The 16,374-nt window shown below is 42.1% G+C and overlaps 1 protein-coding gene across 1 annotated transcript; it reads right to left on the bottom strand.

Annotated features, from left to right (window-relative positions):
* Positions 1–13,000: 13,000 nt before the first annotated feature.
* LOC116253398 (pentatricopeptide repeat-containing protein At2g17210-like) lies at positions 13,001–16,236 on the bottom strand. The gene has a single exon (XM_031628194.2). The coding sequence runs from the start codon at positions 15,305–15,307 to the stop codon at positions 13,046–13,048; it is 2,262 nt and encodes a 753-aa protein (XP_031484054.1). The 5' UTR covers positions 15,308–16,236; the 3' UTR covers positions 13,001–13,045.
* Between the last annotated feature and the right edge of the window lie 138 nt (positions 16,237–16,374).

Here is a 16,374-nt window from a genome sequence, read left to right as displayed (position 1 = left end):
CAAATCTCTGAATAGGGTGAGAAGTACATGACCTGGTGCCTTTGCGTAGGGCTATGGGAAGATCTTCATTCATTGGACTTGGATCATCCGGGGAGCTCACAAGATCGGGATTGGTAACATCAACAACCTCCATCACATCATTCTTCTTCCTGGTGTATACCTGACCAAACAAATGATCACGGGACTGTTCTTCCACAGGGCCCCCTTCCATCTGACTGTCTCTGTCCTCACTGACTGTGTCATCCACACTCACACTCGGAGAACTAGCCGTGTAATCCAAGAAATCTGTGAACTGAATCAACTGATGCGAAGAATACTCGTCCACTCTCTCACCTAAACACTCCCCCTGAAGAGGATTCGCAGGAAAGTAGGCCTCGTGTTCATGAAAGGTAACATCCCTGGAGACATAGACTCTAGAAGTGCTAGGGTCAACACACTTGTATCCCTTCTGAGTGGAGGAATACCCCAAAAAGACCGCTTTGATGGACCGAGGATCAAGTTTCTTGAGAGTGGGACTATGATCATGGACAAAGCAAACACACCCAAACACCCGAGGGGTCAAAGGCCAGGGACTCTGATTAGGCCACAAAACAGAATAAGGGCAATGACCATTCAACACACGAGTAGGCATACGGTTAATGAGATGAGCACTAGTGAGAAGTGCATCACCCCAATACCGCTTAGGGACATGACGTTGAAACATAAGGGCCCGGGTGACATTTAACAAATGACGGTTCTTCCTTTCAGCCACGCCATTCTGAGGAGGTGTGTGGCTACAGGATGTTTCATGTATAATACCTTTGCTTCGCAAGAAGTCATCAAGGGATAAGGAGACATACTCTCGAGCATTGTCAGTACGAAGGGTCTGAACAGGGGTTTGGAATTGAGTTTCAACAAATGCAACAAAGTTTTTGACAATGCCGGGAACCTCACTACGTTCTTTCAACAAGTACACGAACGTACAACGAGAGTAGTCATCGATAAGCGTCATGAAATAACGAAAACCACGACCGGTGGGCACTCCCGAAGGACCCCAAACATCAGAGTGAACCAAAGCAAAAGGACGGCTGGTTTTATTGAACGAAATAGGGTACGAGGCCCTAACATGCTTAGACAACTGACACACTTCACAGGCGAAGGTGTCCAAAGAAACAGACCGAAACATCTTAGGAAACAATTGTTTAATCAACTGGAAAGGAAGATGACCAAGTCTCTCGTGCCAGCGCATAATAGCGGATCTGTCCTCCACGTCAGATAACTGTCCACTGGTGGCTGAAATCAAAGCAGAGGCAACCTGTACTGGCATTCTGTAGAGACCATCAATAGCCGAACCAATCCCAATCTTCTGCCCCGTCCCCAAGTCCTGCAGTAAACAACGATCAGCAGAGAATATTAGATTACAGTTTAGCTCTTTGGTAATACTGCTGACAGATAACAAATTCACGGGAATATTAGGAACATGCAGGGCATTATGAAGACAATATTTGTTCAGTAATGAGAAACTCCCTTTTCCAGCCACAGAAATAGAAGAACCATCAGCCATAGAAACACGCTGCTGCCCAGAAGTCAACTTGTATTCTTGAAACATCTTAGGGTCCCCGGTCATATGATGAGTAGCCCCACTGTCAACAATCCAATCACCAGGAGAGGAATTACCTTGATCACTTGTAGCAACAAGAGCCTGAGCTAATTTAGCTCCATCAGACGTAGATGTGTCCTCTGACGTAGTAGAAAGGCGACTGATGTAAGCTTGTAGTTCCTTGATTTGATCAGGGGAAAGCCTCGATTTTTCACCACTTGAAGAACCACTCTGAGTTGAGTCCTGCACAAGAGGACCTCGCCGACTAGACGGAGGGCGACCACGAACAAGTCTCTTCTCAGGGTGAAGATCCCAACAAAAGTCAACAGAATGTCCTGATTTGTGACAATGTGTACATCGCCTAACAGGGCGTGGTCCAAACACAGAAGAACGGCTAACAAAGGCCGAGGGACCAGTCCCGTGACTGGGGTCAATTTGCATCACTTGACGCCTTTGTTCCTCTGATTCCACTCTGGCATAAACATCTTCTATTCCAGGAATCTCATCACAGTTGAGAATTTGACTCCGAATGGATTCAAACTCATCACGCAAGCCTCCAAGGAAGAGGAACGTCCGGTCCATCCATTCCTTTTCCCAGTACCGAGCATGATCAGAACCACAGTCCCAGTTATCATTCACATGATAATCAAGTTCCTCCCACTTAGTTTTCAGGGCTGCATAGAAGGAGGCAACAGACAGGTCACCCTGTTTCAGAGAATAAATACTGCGTTTAATCTGATACGTACGCAGAACCCTTTTCTTGCGACCATACATCCTTGCAAGCACAGTCCACATATCAAACGAAGTCGGCTTTCGCAGAATAAGAGGCTGAATATCAGCAGACACAGAGCTGATGATCCATACCTTAACCTGACTGTCTTCCAACACCCACGTCGCCCATTGAGGATCAGTTTTGCTGGGCGCCGGTTTGTCGCCTGTGATATAGGAAAGACGACCACGGCTCGTTATCCCAATCTCGAGAGCAGCAGACCAAGAAAGATAATTGTCTTTAGTCAGACGAATGGGCGTGACCTGAACCGGCAAGATCTCGCTCTTGGGAGCGCTGCCCGCGTCAAAGGCCATATCACTTTTAGGTGCAAGCTCTTCCGCCATCACAAGCAGTCAAGTCAGACACAACCCCAGGCAGCAACAAGACAGCACGGCGGCGGCTGAAACACCAGCACCACACGGAACCTTAGGTGTCGGCGACGGTGCTGGATCGCCCGACGGCGGCGACGCAGAGGCGTGACGGCGCTGGACACCCACGGCAGCGGAAAGATGGGATGGCGCTAGATCGACCGACGGCGGAAAAGGAGACACCCACGGCAGCGGAAGTCACAAGCGGCAACAGGCGGCGGCGGCGCAGAAGATCCCAATGGTGCAGGTGGCTGCGGTGCAAGGGCGACTACGAAAATACGTGACGAAGCCGAACGATCTCACGGCTCTGATACCATGTAGAAACATGCAACACACGAAAGAAGAAGAGAGGAACACACGATATACGTGGAAAAACCTCAGAAAGAGGAAAAAACCACGGGAAGCTCTGACCTAGGTGCACACCGCAACCCTAGGAGAGAGAAAATTATATTCACTTAATCACACAATTACACTTAAGTGAAGATTATATAGGAGGGAGAGAAGAATGCCGCCTAGGGTACCGAGCCGGCCTCGGTACCCGTGCCCCATGGGACCGGGTCCAGAAATGGACCCGGTTCCCCATTACATCTATTTTAACAGGATGCAATATTGCAGAGAAGCTGATTTTTTATGTACCTTATGGAAAAACATTGACAAGATGTGGAATATCTAAAATAACCCCAAAACACATAGTGCACCTTACACTCATTGCTTTTGTGGACAGGAGTCACTATTGTAATCAGAAAAATAAGGAAAAATGCGCTGTAATTGGCAGGTGTGAACCACATTAAGATAAGCAGGTTAAGGACACTGTTGTATTTGAATGAATGATCTGAAAGGCCAAATCACATGACAAAGGGCACATGTTACTTGCTAAAACAAGATCAGACGCCAGTTGGAGGAAGCATTTGACAACATCCTCTAAGCTTCTTGTTGAAATGCAAAAAATTGACAGCACATATCAGCAAGAGAGGGATAGACATATCACTCCCCCAGATAGTGGAGGATATTGAGGACTCGTAAAAATCCTTCTACCAACCCCAACATCAGGCTCCCGAAAAGGACTTCATTACCATTCATAAGCAGAGGCTTCCCCATTAAAAGGAGTATGCTGCAGCACAGTGGGTGTTTAACCATTTTTTTAGAGAATATGACCCATATATAAGGGCACCTACAACTATATTTTAGAAACATGGTCCAATTGTAACAACAATTTACTTCAAAATGTTAAGGAAAGGTTGGTAGCCCCTACACATATTCACAGCAAGTTTCTCATCTAAAGTTCTATTTCAGTTCAGACTTCAGGCACCCATCTATTCTGTACCTTCAAGTAGATATCCATTTTAGAGTGACCTGAGTGATTATTCCTTATCCCCTCATGCCCAAACCACTCAACCCTTTTTGCAAGGTTACCTTATTTTGTTTAGCAACAAAGCAAAAGAGGATGAACTTCTGCACCGCAAAAAGTTATAAATGTGGTTCAAGGCTTACTCTGGCATATTGTCTGTAATTGGCAGATTGAAGATGACTCCACCCATGACGTTGCACTAAACAAGAGTCTGTACCAAGAATAGATACCTTGAATAGAATGATTATATTAAACTGTTCAAGCATTCACTACATCCTCTGAAAGTGATCTGATTTCCCATACACGATATTGAGCAGAATGGTTCAGGATGTCCGCAGAATTAAAGAGAAGAGAAGTTAGATAACCAACATTCTGCATAGGTCCTCCAAAATTCGAAGAAAGATACATTAGAAAGATTTAGGGTCGCACAGTGGGAACAGAAGTGGACGTACAGGAGTGAAGATAAATGTTTCAGAAGCTCCGCAGGTTTGTGAGTGATGGAATGCCTCAGAAAAGGAACACCTCCAGAATGCTCCTTGAATTTAAGTTCATATAAGTAGTTTAATCATTTTGAACTTTTCTAAGTGCTCCACACTTGGATGTATTTTAATAAAGAATTAGAGTTATACTGAAGTATATATCTAATGTCCTCTATCATGTGATTTAAATTGAGGGTGTGAATTAAATTGCAAACTAGCATTTCAAAAAATTCCTTAAACATCGTGCAAGGAAAAAATGTTGCTACAAAATACAAATGATGCATGAGATGGTCAGATTTATTTGATAGAAATGCATCTTAGCAATTCAGTACACTAATCTTTGGCATGTGATAGAGATTGAAAACTACTGGAGGGAAAGGTTTGCAATAGTTTTTATGCAAAACATACAAACTTAAGTGGTATTTACTGCTTAAGTTTCTAGATTGTCCACAACAGTTCCTAATATGCAAAAACATAATTCTTACCACCGAGACTTTTTGCAGCATCTTTCAGGCTCCCAGCAAAGTATTGACGTAGAACTTCCAAACTGATAGACTTCTCTGCTTTAAATCGTCTCTTTTCATGAACTTTGCCTGCACATAGAGAAGTGGCATCTCGCATAGAATAAGTCCCAATACCAACATTATTTGCTTCTGAATCAACATTATACTTATGCAAACCTGTACATTTTTTTACCTTCATGCAATCCTAGAGCACTGGCATTTGGACTAGAAGCAGTGACAGATATTTCATTTTCTCGATGATGTGCTTCCAAGGGCATGCATGCTGGAGGCTCAGCAGCTTTTCCTTCCATCCTGGTCTGCAGAACATCATTAGTACTTGACCTTCCCAGTCCAGAAGACTGATTTGTACCAGCAACTTCCAAGCTAAATGGTTCTTCCGTGTCCACTTTTTTAATTGTGTGAGCTGCCAGCATATCTGTACAACAGGCTTCCATTCTAGATTCACTCTCAAGCTCTGCATCTGTAACAACTCTTAAACTCCGGCATATTTTTTGTACAGTTAGAGACAATGAGTTAAGTATCATCTTCTGCTCTTCAGCATCTATGCAGTTCACAGGCAGAAAGAACTCAAAAGCATAATCAACATCTTCAGTATAAATACAGCGCAGACGAATTGCTACTGCAGCCCTTAAACCAAAGAACCTGGCATAGTGAACTAGAGGATAGTCTGCTTTACTCATTTTTGTAACATCAGCTGAAAAACATGGTTGGTTGGTAGTGAATGCCATTCCAGCCATACCTTCTCCCTTCATTAAATGATGTTCAGAGCAAGCTTCTTGAAAACCACGGAAATTGTCTGTAGCATAGGATGCAGCATCTATGGTAGATATACATGTTCTGTAGTTATCATCCGAATGCCTGCTGCCTGTCTTACCTTGCTGGATGCATGGCATCCAAGTGAGAGCTAATGGCAGTTTATGTGTCTCGCACGCTTCCTCTAAAATTTCTAAAATCTCCGGTATTGCAGCTTGATATCCTGCTTTGCACACCTATTGATAAGAAGCACATCACAAACTGTATTTACTTACCACTTCCACCTCTTAAGTTCTTAACAAAAGAAAATGGAAAGCTAAGCTTGTTGAAAGTCACTTATACCGCATCAGATTCGAAGGTCGATACCTTTACAAAAGGTGTGCTCAGAACATCAGAACTCCTAAGGTTAACAGCCTGTGAGTGAAAGGACGAAAAACAAAATGAAAAGAAAGAAAAAATCAAACACCATGTTGGCGCATACTTCCTTATATAAGGCAGCAGAAAAACGACATTGGAACTAAAAATTGCATAATTCTACTTCTTCCTTTGCATAATTTTTCAGGTCAACATCGAAGCAGACCTGGAGAGCTTCACAAATCTTATCAATTTCCGGAGAAAAATTGATCTTCTGTGTGGTCATCGCAACCTCCACGACGCCCAAGCACGATCGACAACCTTGCTCGAACACAGGAACTGCAAGCGTGCCATGAACATCGAAGCGATAGGCATGATCCACTCTGGGGAATTCGCTGCTGCTATAGTACTGAACATCTGGTGTCCACTCCGGCAATTGTCCCAGGAAGACCCTTCCCGGCAGGCCGACCGCCAACTTCGTGCCTGATTCAGCAGAAAAGAAGAACTCCACAGAGATGGTCCTGTAGTCCATAAGCCTTCTGCTACTAGGATTGAGTGCAAAAGGTTGGCCACACGTGGTTAGGATAAGGGCATCCCCGTTCTTGACGGGCACCCAGATCTGCACGAGAACATCACCATCTGAGGATTTGTCTTTGATGTTTCTAAGAGCCTGCAACAATCTCTGCTTAATAGAGGAAACATGGTCGCTGCTATACCGCGTCTTCTCGATAGAATTGCTGGGAGCAGCAGCATGGAGAGACATCCCGGATTCTTCCACGACAACCGACCTCCAATTTTGATCGGCAGAGCCACCCAACTCGATAGGGTAACCATTGGAACTACTTGGGAGGGTCTCGTTTTCAAGCAAAGGGTGATTGAATTCACGTTGGTCTCCCAGGACGCCGTTCGCGACGCTGACAGCCTCAGAGGTGTGAGAAAACAAGGAAAACCCACCGAAAGCAAGAGGATTAGAAACACCAGAGGGGTGCCCAAGGGACTCCGAATAATCTGACGCCTGAAACAACGCAGAAGCACCAGGCCCACCAAGCATGTCATCAGAGAAAAGCTCGAAATCGAAGTCCAGAAGAGGACCGAAGGAAGAACCCAAAGGCGAACTGGGCTCTCCCATCTCGGGAAGGCGAATTCCCTCGTCGTTGCTGTCCAGATTCCAGTTTCACAAACAACCCAGAAAGGACGGAGGAGGAATCTCGGTCAACCCGCACAGAGATGAAGTTCATTCCGGTAATGAAGCCTCAATCACAGAAAGGGAAAAGCCACCCGTGAAAAAGAGGACTACAGTGACGTGACTGATTTGGACAGCAGGAAAAAATACTCCGGATCTCATGGTTGTTTCCTTCTATGCAACAGTTTCACCAGAGTAGGCAATTTTACCAGGACTTTGATGAAAAGAACCCCCGGACGATGTTGCCTTGGTCTCTACTTCAAGTCAACCATTGATTCCTACAGTAGAGAACAAGATTCTGTACTTCACAGAGAGAGAGAGAGTAAGATTCTGAATAACCACCTCTTCTCATCATTGTTTCGTCTCTGCATAAAAAGAAGAGCTACCCTCCTCCTAACCCACGTTGGATCTGCCCACGCCGATCCCACTTCTTCCCTCCCCAGGCGTGGCGCCCTCTGGATCAGTACAGTAACGTCAACTCCGCGGTCCCAAACTCTCGGATGCACCTTCTGCCGTATGGCAGTGCCGATTCAGGGTGAGATGATTTTCCACTTTCTCAGATCCCACGGATTCGAGTTTCCTGTTGGCTTAGGTGCTCTCCCATCTCAGTACCTTTCTGATCATTTAATGCGTTCGTGCTTCGAAACACTCTTATGAACATTGGTACCAGAGCCCGCGTACGGGTAATCTCAAAATAAACTTAAATATTTTTTTATTTGAAACTTAGTGAAAATTTTATGTTTTTGTTTGCTATCTTCTGGCGGATGTGGGGGCATGAATGAGCTATCTCCCGATATTTTGAAGGGCTTATGTAAGCAACAACAACATTTAAAACAAAAATAATAATAACAATTAACAATGGTAATCCCCTTTTCAACGCTATAAACTTTTCAAGTTGTAGTATTTCTTAAGAGACATTGATTTGATTGATATGGAATTTACAATTTATGGGACTCATCATTTGATAAGCAAACAGCGGATTTCAGCACACTGGATTCCAAATCCACGTTAAGTAGCAAAAACAATAAACATAGCATTCGAAAACCTTGGATTTGAGATCATCAAGTGTTTGAAAAAACTGTGGATTTATGATCAGACTTACCCCTGTTTGGTCTTAAATCCGAGATTTATTCAATGTAAAGAAGTAAAATAAGGTTCTTGAATATGGATCTTACGTTTGACATTGAATCCTTAGTTTAAAATTTATCATATATCACATCAACAAAAACATGTTACGTCATATCCATATCCACATCAGATCTATGAATTTCAAAAAATAATCAAAAACCTCCTAGAAAGGAAAGGTCTAACCTCAAATATGAGTTAACAAGCATAGTTTAGGTTTCATAACATAGCTTTATGTTTCGGCATAATATTGATGAAGGACAGCACCAACAAGAATCTTAAAATGGCAGAATTGGAATATGTTGAGTTGTACTTTTCATTTTTTTAACAATTTTCCCAGCCCTGCTTTTACGATTAAAATTGGTGTTTGCTGCCAAGAGGAAGAATATTTCATTCCTAAGAAACAGCCTTGTATTAGTCCCTCTTGCTTCTCAATTTTCAAAATGGTTTGTTTGAGGCCATAAAATTAACTTTTTAAAAGAGTTGCTCACAAAAGGGTGCATTTAGTTTGAAACCCTGAGGATATTAAATTCAAGGATCTAAAGTTACACTAAGATATATGGTTTATCAAATTAAGAATCTCAGCACCAAATCTGGCTTAAGATCTCCATTTTGCTTAGTGTTCGGTAAATAGCCTTGGAATTAGGCTGCTCATTATGACCATCAGCAAACCGTAGTCATGGTTATGACCATCGGCAAACCGTGGCCATGAGGTCCTGTCAGAACATCGTCATTCCTCCAAGCGTTTATCTACTTCCATACGAAATCTTGGTGAAGGTAGACTTCCCTTGCAAGGAAGTCCCCAGCCGAAGCCAGTTGACGATTATATGTCATTAAGCAAGGTGGCCAGCCATCGCGCTACTCAACGACGAGCATTCACTTACTCACCTCTGCGTGACTCTACGCGGTTGTGAAAGTATTTCTAAATTCTATTTTGCTGAATGTGGTATACTTTATACTTTGGGTCCTAACATAAGGCTGCGAGTTCAGGTCATGAAATTTATAGAAATGATGTTGGTACTTAATAAGACTCCCCTTTGTGAGGGAAAAAAAGTAGGAAGAGGGAAAGAGTTGTGTTCTTGAAAATTGCCAAGCGATCACTTTTTTAAATAATGGTAATATCCTTCTTGAGAAATTGTGTGAGGGGGCTCTCTGCACTTGAATGGCTCTGAACACGCAGCCCTGTGTTGGGGCCAAAATGCACACCACGCTCTCTTCATATGCCTTAAGTCGAAGATGCTAAAGTTAAAATGCTCAAGCACAAACGTGTTTTTCTTTCCTTCAAAAGTTGAGAGTGTATTTTCAACCTGTTTTTCATTCAGGTTTTAGGTTTTGTATTACAAATTCTCTTCCTTGTTCTTTGTTTTTTTTTCTGGTTTGGATGCATAAACCTCATTTGTTGCTCTAAAATAAAAGTAAATGAGTTCAATTTTCTATGCCACTCATACTTGTGGGAAATGGATAGATTGGATCGCCCACTTGAGCGATCAGTTCTTAGCTCGAGTGCTAGTGTAACACTCCAAAGATTTGGTCCTCTATTGAACATTGTGAGGGATTTTCAAGTACTTATAAAAAGAGTTATTAAATATATGATTGTCTTGGTTCCTAACCTTTTTTGGGTTAAAAACGAAACTGCTAGGGAGCAGGTTGGAATCCGCTGAACCAGGGGCTTGAACCTACAAGTTAGTTGGGTTGTTACAATGGTATCAGAGCTGATTCAACAGTCGGGCCTAGGGTCCCACATGCACGGATGCGTGTACCTTAAGGGAGGTGGATTGTAGTCACCCAAAAATTTTAGTTTCAAGATTGTGAGAATCTTTAAGAGCTTATAAAAAAAATGGTTTATTAAATAAATGGTTGTCATGGTTTTTAACTTTTTTGGGATTGGAAACGAGGGATCCCCTGAACCAGGGGCTTGAGCCTACAAGTGAGTCATGTTGTTGCAGATAAATTTTTTTTTAATATTTACTTAAAAGAAACTACCTTCGACATAAAATTCTAAGGTTTTGGCTTGTTTTAGGGCTTGAGTATACCTACGGTTCATCATGTGTCACATTTGTTATAGGTTGCAGCCCAAAGTAATAATATAACAAAAAGTGACAGTAGCGTCATTGCTCATAGGATTTCAACCTCAAAACCCATGAATCATCTTGTCACTCTGTTGTGATATAACTCTTGAGGCATGAGAGCCATCAAAGGGAGATTGTGCTATAACTCGAGGCCTGAAAGCCAGAATTTCAAAGGGGAGATGGAAAGAGAACAAAAAAAATTATAATATTAGACAAACTTTTCAGCAAAGAAAATTATAATATTAGACCAACTTTTCAGCAAATTGTCGGAAAAGCACCTGAGGAGAAACTTTTCAGCCAACTGTTAATTGAAAAAAGAGCAAAGAAAGTGTCACCAAAAAGAAAAAAAAAAAAAGTAAACGGGGGAAGATGAACCAAGTATCCAAGAATCTAGGATGCTTTCACATGCCAATCATGTGTGGCACACCATTCAATAGCTGGTAAAGAACAGTTAGTAATATTAAACAATAAAAAGAATGAAGGGGAAAGTGAAACAAAAGTTATTTAGTTGTGGCCCTTCATTTCGGATTGGTGCCAGCAGTAGTGGAAGGAACAAACATCGTGTGGGCAACTCCACCACTAGACCAGTCATGTCAAAATTCTGAAAAAGGTAGTTCATTATTCATTTCAGCTCTTAATTCAACTCCAAGCATCCTATGGGTCCACAATCCATTAGGTCAGTGCATAATTCCTACATTAAAAGGTGTTTGGTAAAACCTTAACAGGATGTTCCATGAATATCTTTCAGCATATTCATGGAATATTTTGTTCTAGTATTTCATGAGATTCACAGAATATTATATTAATATTCATGTTGTCAAGCACCCCTTTAATATCTTTTTTTTTTTTTTTGGATCAACCAACCAAATTTCCGTGGCCACCATTCACCAATGCAGTTCAAAATCTGGATTGGGTCTTTTTTCAGAACCTGTTGCAACAAATCCTTAGATTTAAAGTTTCAAGCTTTCAAATCGCACTCATATCATATCTATCACATTTTTTACGCCAAGGACAAGAAGACTTTTATTTTTGGTCCTCTGGTGATATTTGGCTAACAACCAACTGGGAAGTCCCTACGTGGGCTTATTGATTAGATGATCTTACTAAAATGGCTCACAAATGTTTCTCAACTTGATCACATGATGCCAATGAACTTATGCAGATGAGGCTCAAGATAACTTATAAAATAAGACCAACAAATGATTAGCAGCTGGAAAGGGCCTATCTGAATAATATTTGTCAGAATAGACTAGCAAAAACCAGATATGTTAAACCTAATCCTCTGGTTTTTATATAGCAGTCCATTTGGTGGAGTCCTCATCAGACCTTACTAAAATGTGGTAGCACTAAATTATTAACTGGAACATCTCGAAAAAGAAAGACTCATAATGTTTCATGACCTATTTTTTAAACAAACATAGATGGATGAGAGAGAGAGAGAGAGAGAGCCCGAAATGAAGGGGAAAAAAAAACAGAAAAGACCGACTGGTATGCTAAATCGGTTTGACATGAAGTTTAAACTAAATGCCAACTTAAAATGAATTCGAGGAGTCCCACACACCTTGGAGTTCAAGTTAATCAACCTCATATTCTGTTCTAAGTAAACAAAAAAGAGGCCAAAACTTTGCTTGAGTTTGGTGAGGTCGATGGCATTTATCTGGATTTACTTTTCCCTCTGGTTTTACAGGTTGTATCTATAAACTGCTGTGTTTAGTTGGTTTGCACAAGTATGTGTATTATAGTGAATTATTCTCCACTAGTCTGCACATGTATGAGGATAAACTGCTTTCCAGCAGAATAGTGTTGGATCTGCAAGTGGGGCATTACTTTGGGAGAAAGGCCTCACCAGCCACTACTCTCATATACCTAAATTTAGAATCTGCTCTTGCCAAACTGCTTGTGCCATTGAAGGAAGTCTATGCTCTTAACATCCGAATCCTTCGACTGCAATTGAAAAAGAAGAAACATTCTTGAACATATCCTTCATTTCTTAGATTTCAGTTCAAAAACATCGAGTAATAACTTAAACCATGGGAAGGTGCGGGAAAAGGCCAATTATAATGCCAAAACAACTTGCAGATCTAACTGAACAACAGGTGTTGATGGGTCTTAATCATTTTTAACCACGTACCAACTTTGATGGGGAATTTGAAACAGGAGAATAAGGGTAAGGGGAGAACCGGTTAATATTTACTTTACAAGAGGAGCATAACAATTTGAAGAAAAAGGAGAAAAATAGCAAACGATGTTTTAAAGAAGTTCATATAAACGTTAAATTTCCTCCAATGATACCAACCGTTGCTTCTGTCGTATTTTAGATGTCCTTGAAGAGGGACAAAGAAGTTCAGTTCTCTCATTTGTTATATTCAAGCTAAGTTGGTTATTTTACTGGTGTATAATGTATACTTTTAACTTGGCCTCTCTCCCTCTCTTTTATTACACAGCGACAGACTAAATTCTTTTATTCGATGTTCAATAAGAACCCTCTATAAAATTAAGAGAGAAAATTGTGATCAATGGCTACCAACTTCATGGCACCAAGCAAATGCTCAATTGTTGCATAAACCTCGCAAGATTGGGGGTGAGATCTATCTCCTGAGACAAACTTATGCACCCCATTCTTCACTTGTATCAAGCTATAACCAGCCACCACCTTGAGTCTCCTCTCTCTCACCAAACTCCTCATTCTCGCGGCCTCGCTCCACACTCCAGCATCTGCATACATATTTGAGGCTAGTGTATAGCATGCTGCTTTGGCAGGCTCCAACTGAGAGACATACTCAAATGCTTCTCTTCCAAGGTTGGTGTTGCCATGGCTCCTGCATGCACTCAAAACTGCTCCCCATACACTGGCTCCGGCTTCAATCCCTGCTGACAGCATCTCCTTGATGAGCTCCCCCAAGTGATCGAGCAGCCCAGCTCGACCTAGCAGATCCACCATGCATGCATAATGCTGCAAACTCAATGACATTTCAGGATCGTGCGCAAACTCTTTGAAAAGCAGGCGACCCTCATCAACCAGCCCACCATGGCTGCAAGCAGACAGTAAGGAAAGCAGCGTCACATTATTCGGCTTTAGCTGCATTCCTCTGAACAATGTTACTGCATCTTCTCCGCGGCTGTTAAAGCCATATGCTGAAATCATTGCAGACCATGTTACTATGTTTTTCTCCGGCGTCAAATCAAAGACCTTTTTGGCTAACACCACATCCCCGCATTTAGCATACATGTTCAGAATAGCAGTACCAACTGCAACTTCTTTCTCAAATCCATTTCTGATCACGAAACCGTGTGCCCATTTCCCTTGCTGTAATGATGCCAAGAGCGTGCAGGCTTCGAGAACACTCAACATGGTAATAAAGTTGGGTTTCTCACCACTCAGTATCATTTCTCTGAAAGTATGGATTGCTTCATGGGGTTTGCTACAGTGGTTAAAGCCAGCGATCAATGTGCTCCAAGAAACCAAATTCCTATTTGTCATCCCATTGAACACCCGCTTGGCAATCTCTAAAAGTTCACACTTCATATATGCATCCATGATGGAGTTCAGTACATGAGGAGTCTCGAGTCCCCTTCTGATAATCACAGTGTGCACGGACTTGCATTGATTTCCATCTCCTATGTACTTGGATGATTGAAGCAAGTTAACCATGGTCACTTCATCTGCTTCAGTTCCTTCCTGACGCATCAAACGGAACAGCATCAAAGCTTCCACATAGCTCGCAGTATAAACTGAGCCAGAAATAATGGAATTCCACGAAACCTTGTTCCTGAATTTCATATTGAAAAACACCAAACGTGCTTCATCAATGCCATCGCATTTTGAGTAAGCATCTATTAGAGAATTACCCATAAATACGTCAGATTCAAAACCCAACTTGACAACGCAGCTGTGCATTTTTTTTAGTTCACTTACATCACCTAAGCTTGAACAAACTCGAATTGCACCGACCATTGTGAGACCATCTGGATTAATATCATCTGAAACCCACATTTCCTTAAACATCTGCAATCCGAAATGAGCTTGCCCATTCTCTACGCAACCGGTAATTATTGTGCTCCAAGTGATGACATCTCTCTCAAGCATCTGATCGAACAAATTAACTGCATCTCTGATATCGCCACATTTTGCATAGAAGTTCAGCAATGAATTTTCGATGGACAAAACAGATGAGTACCCATTGCGGATCGACAGCCCATGAACTTGTTTGCCCTCTTGGCGAGCTTCCAAGATGCAACAAGCTCGCAAAACAAGAACCAATGTGGAGATATTTGGCTCCAACCCAGCAGATCGGGCCTGCGTAAATATATGCAATGCCTCATCTGCAGTACCATCTTCAATATAACCGGCCATCACGACAGTCCAAGAGACACAGTCTCTGCTCAGCATGAAACGGAAAAGATTCCTTGCAGAAGCCGTCATGCCACAGCTGTTGTAAAAGCCCATAATGGAGTTGGCTACAGAAGTTTCAGAATCAAACCCATTTTTTATCACAATGCCGTGAACACAACCACCCTGTTCTATGAGACCGGACGACGCACAGACTTTGAAGATGGAGGAATACACAGAAGGATTACTTGCAGAGCCAGAACGGTGCATGCTGCGATACTTATAGAACGTTAGCAAAGAGTTATCCTCAGATGAAGAACCATTGTGTAATAGTCGTTCACCGGAAAAGTATGGCGAAGCATGACAAAACCATGGCCGGAGCGGCCCTGCTGTTCCGCGGAGCTGAAAGCATGCCCTGAAGGACATACAAGCCTCTCTCTCTCTCTCTCTCTCTCTCTCTCTCTGCCTCTGCCCGCTACCAACAAGAAGAACCAACAATATGCTGTGACACAAAATCGTCTATATAAATGTCCGTTTATATCGCAAGTCTATGCAAGTTTGTTTTCCCTCTGAATCTGAAAAGATTTTTCTGGCGTCTTTCTGCAATCCCAAGTATATGCAGGTTATTTCTTCATCCGAATGTGCAGTGTGTTTTCTAGTTCTCACTGAACTGCTCATAATCTTGTGCTTTGGAGGAGAAAAACGGGTAGAATGTCTTAAAACAATTGGTGTCATTAACCAGCAACAGTACACCAATGGATGAGCTTCGAATCTAATTTAAGATTTGACACGACATCGGCAGATTTGTCGCGCCAATAAACACCCGGAAGCCAGGAAATGTTGTCCCACAAAAATGCTCCAGTTGAATTATCTTCTAGAACGACAACGTTGAAGCAAACCTAACCCATGTTGCTATAGGCACCAAGTCGTAAAACCTTTACGCCGGTAAGATTTGAACACGCTTGTTCATGTTGCAGCAGCCGAACCAAATATGCCGACTTCTTCAGGTCATATATTGCTTATTGGTATACATGCAAACATATTCTTTTTCTTAATAAACCTTATATCATTAAACATGTATGCAGGTTTATTTCTAGTGATCTTTTATACCTTGTTGATTAAACTCGCATGATTTAATAGATATATGTTTGCCGTAGTAATTTGTAAACCAGCACAATGGTTTTGATACACCAAGGGCTCCTCACTCATATGATCGAACTTATCTGACAAAAAGGAAAATTGCAACTACGATAGTCAAAGGTGCTATGCATGTAACCTGCAGGAATGGCTTTTTTGCGAGTTCTTCATCAACCACCAAGCTTGAATGCATGTGAAATTTGGCTCCCATGAACTCATCATCAAACAGGACGGCCATAACACAAGAATGATCATTGCCTATAGAGATGGCTGATCAACCAATCATTATCAAGTAATGTAACAGCTGAGTTATACCGAGGCATTAGATGGATTAGCTCAGATCAGCTGCATTGTTA

This window comes from Nymphaea colorata, chromosome 4 (genome assembly GCF_008831285.2).
Source record: "Nymphaea colorata isolate Beijing-Zhang1983 chromosome 4, ASM883128v2, whole genome shotgun sequence".
Classification (NCBI taxonomy): domain Eukaryota; kingdom Viridiplantae; phylum Streptophyta; class Magnoliopsida; order Nymphaeales; family Nymphaeaceae; genus Nymphaea; species Nymphaea colorata.
This window is presented reverse-complemented; position numbering and strand designations above follow the sequence as displayed.

Coding starts and splice junctions, on each gene's coding strand:
- LOC116253398 (XM_031628194.2), bottom strand. CDS start 15,307: ATGTCCTTCAGGGCATGCTTTCAGCTCCGCGGAACAGCAGGGCCGCTC.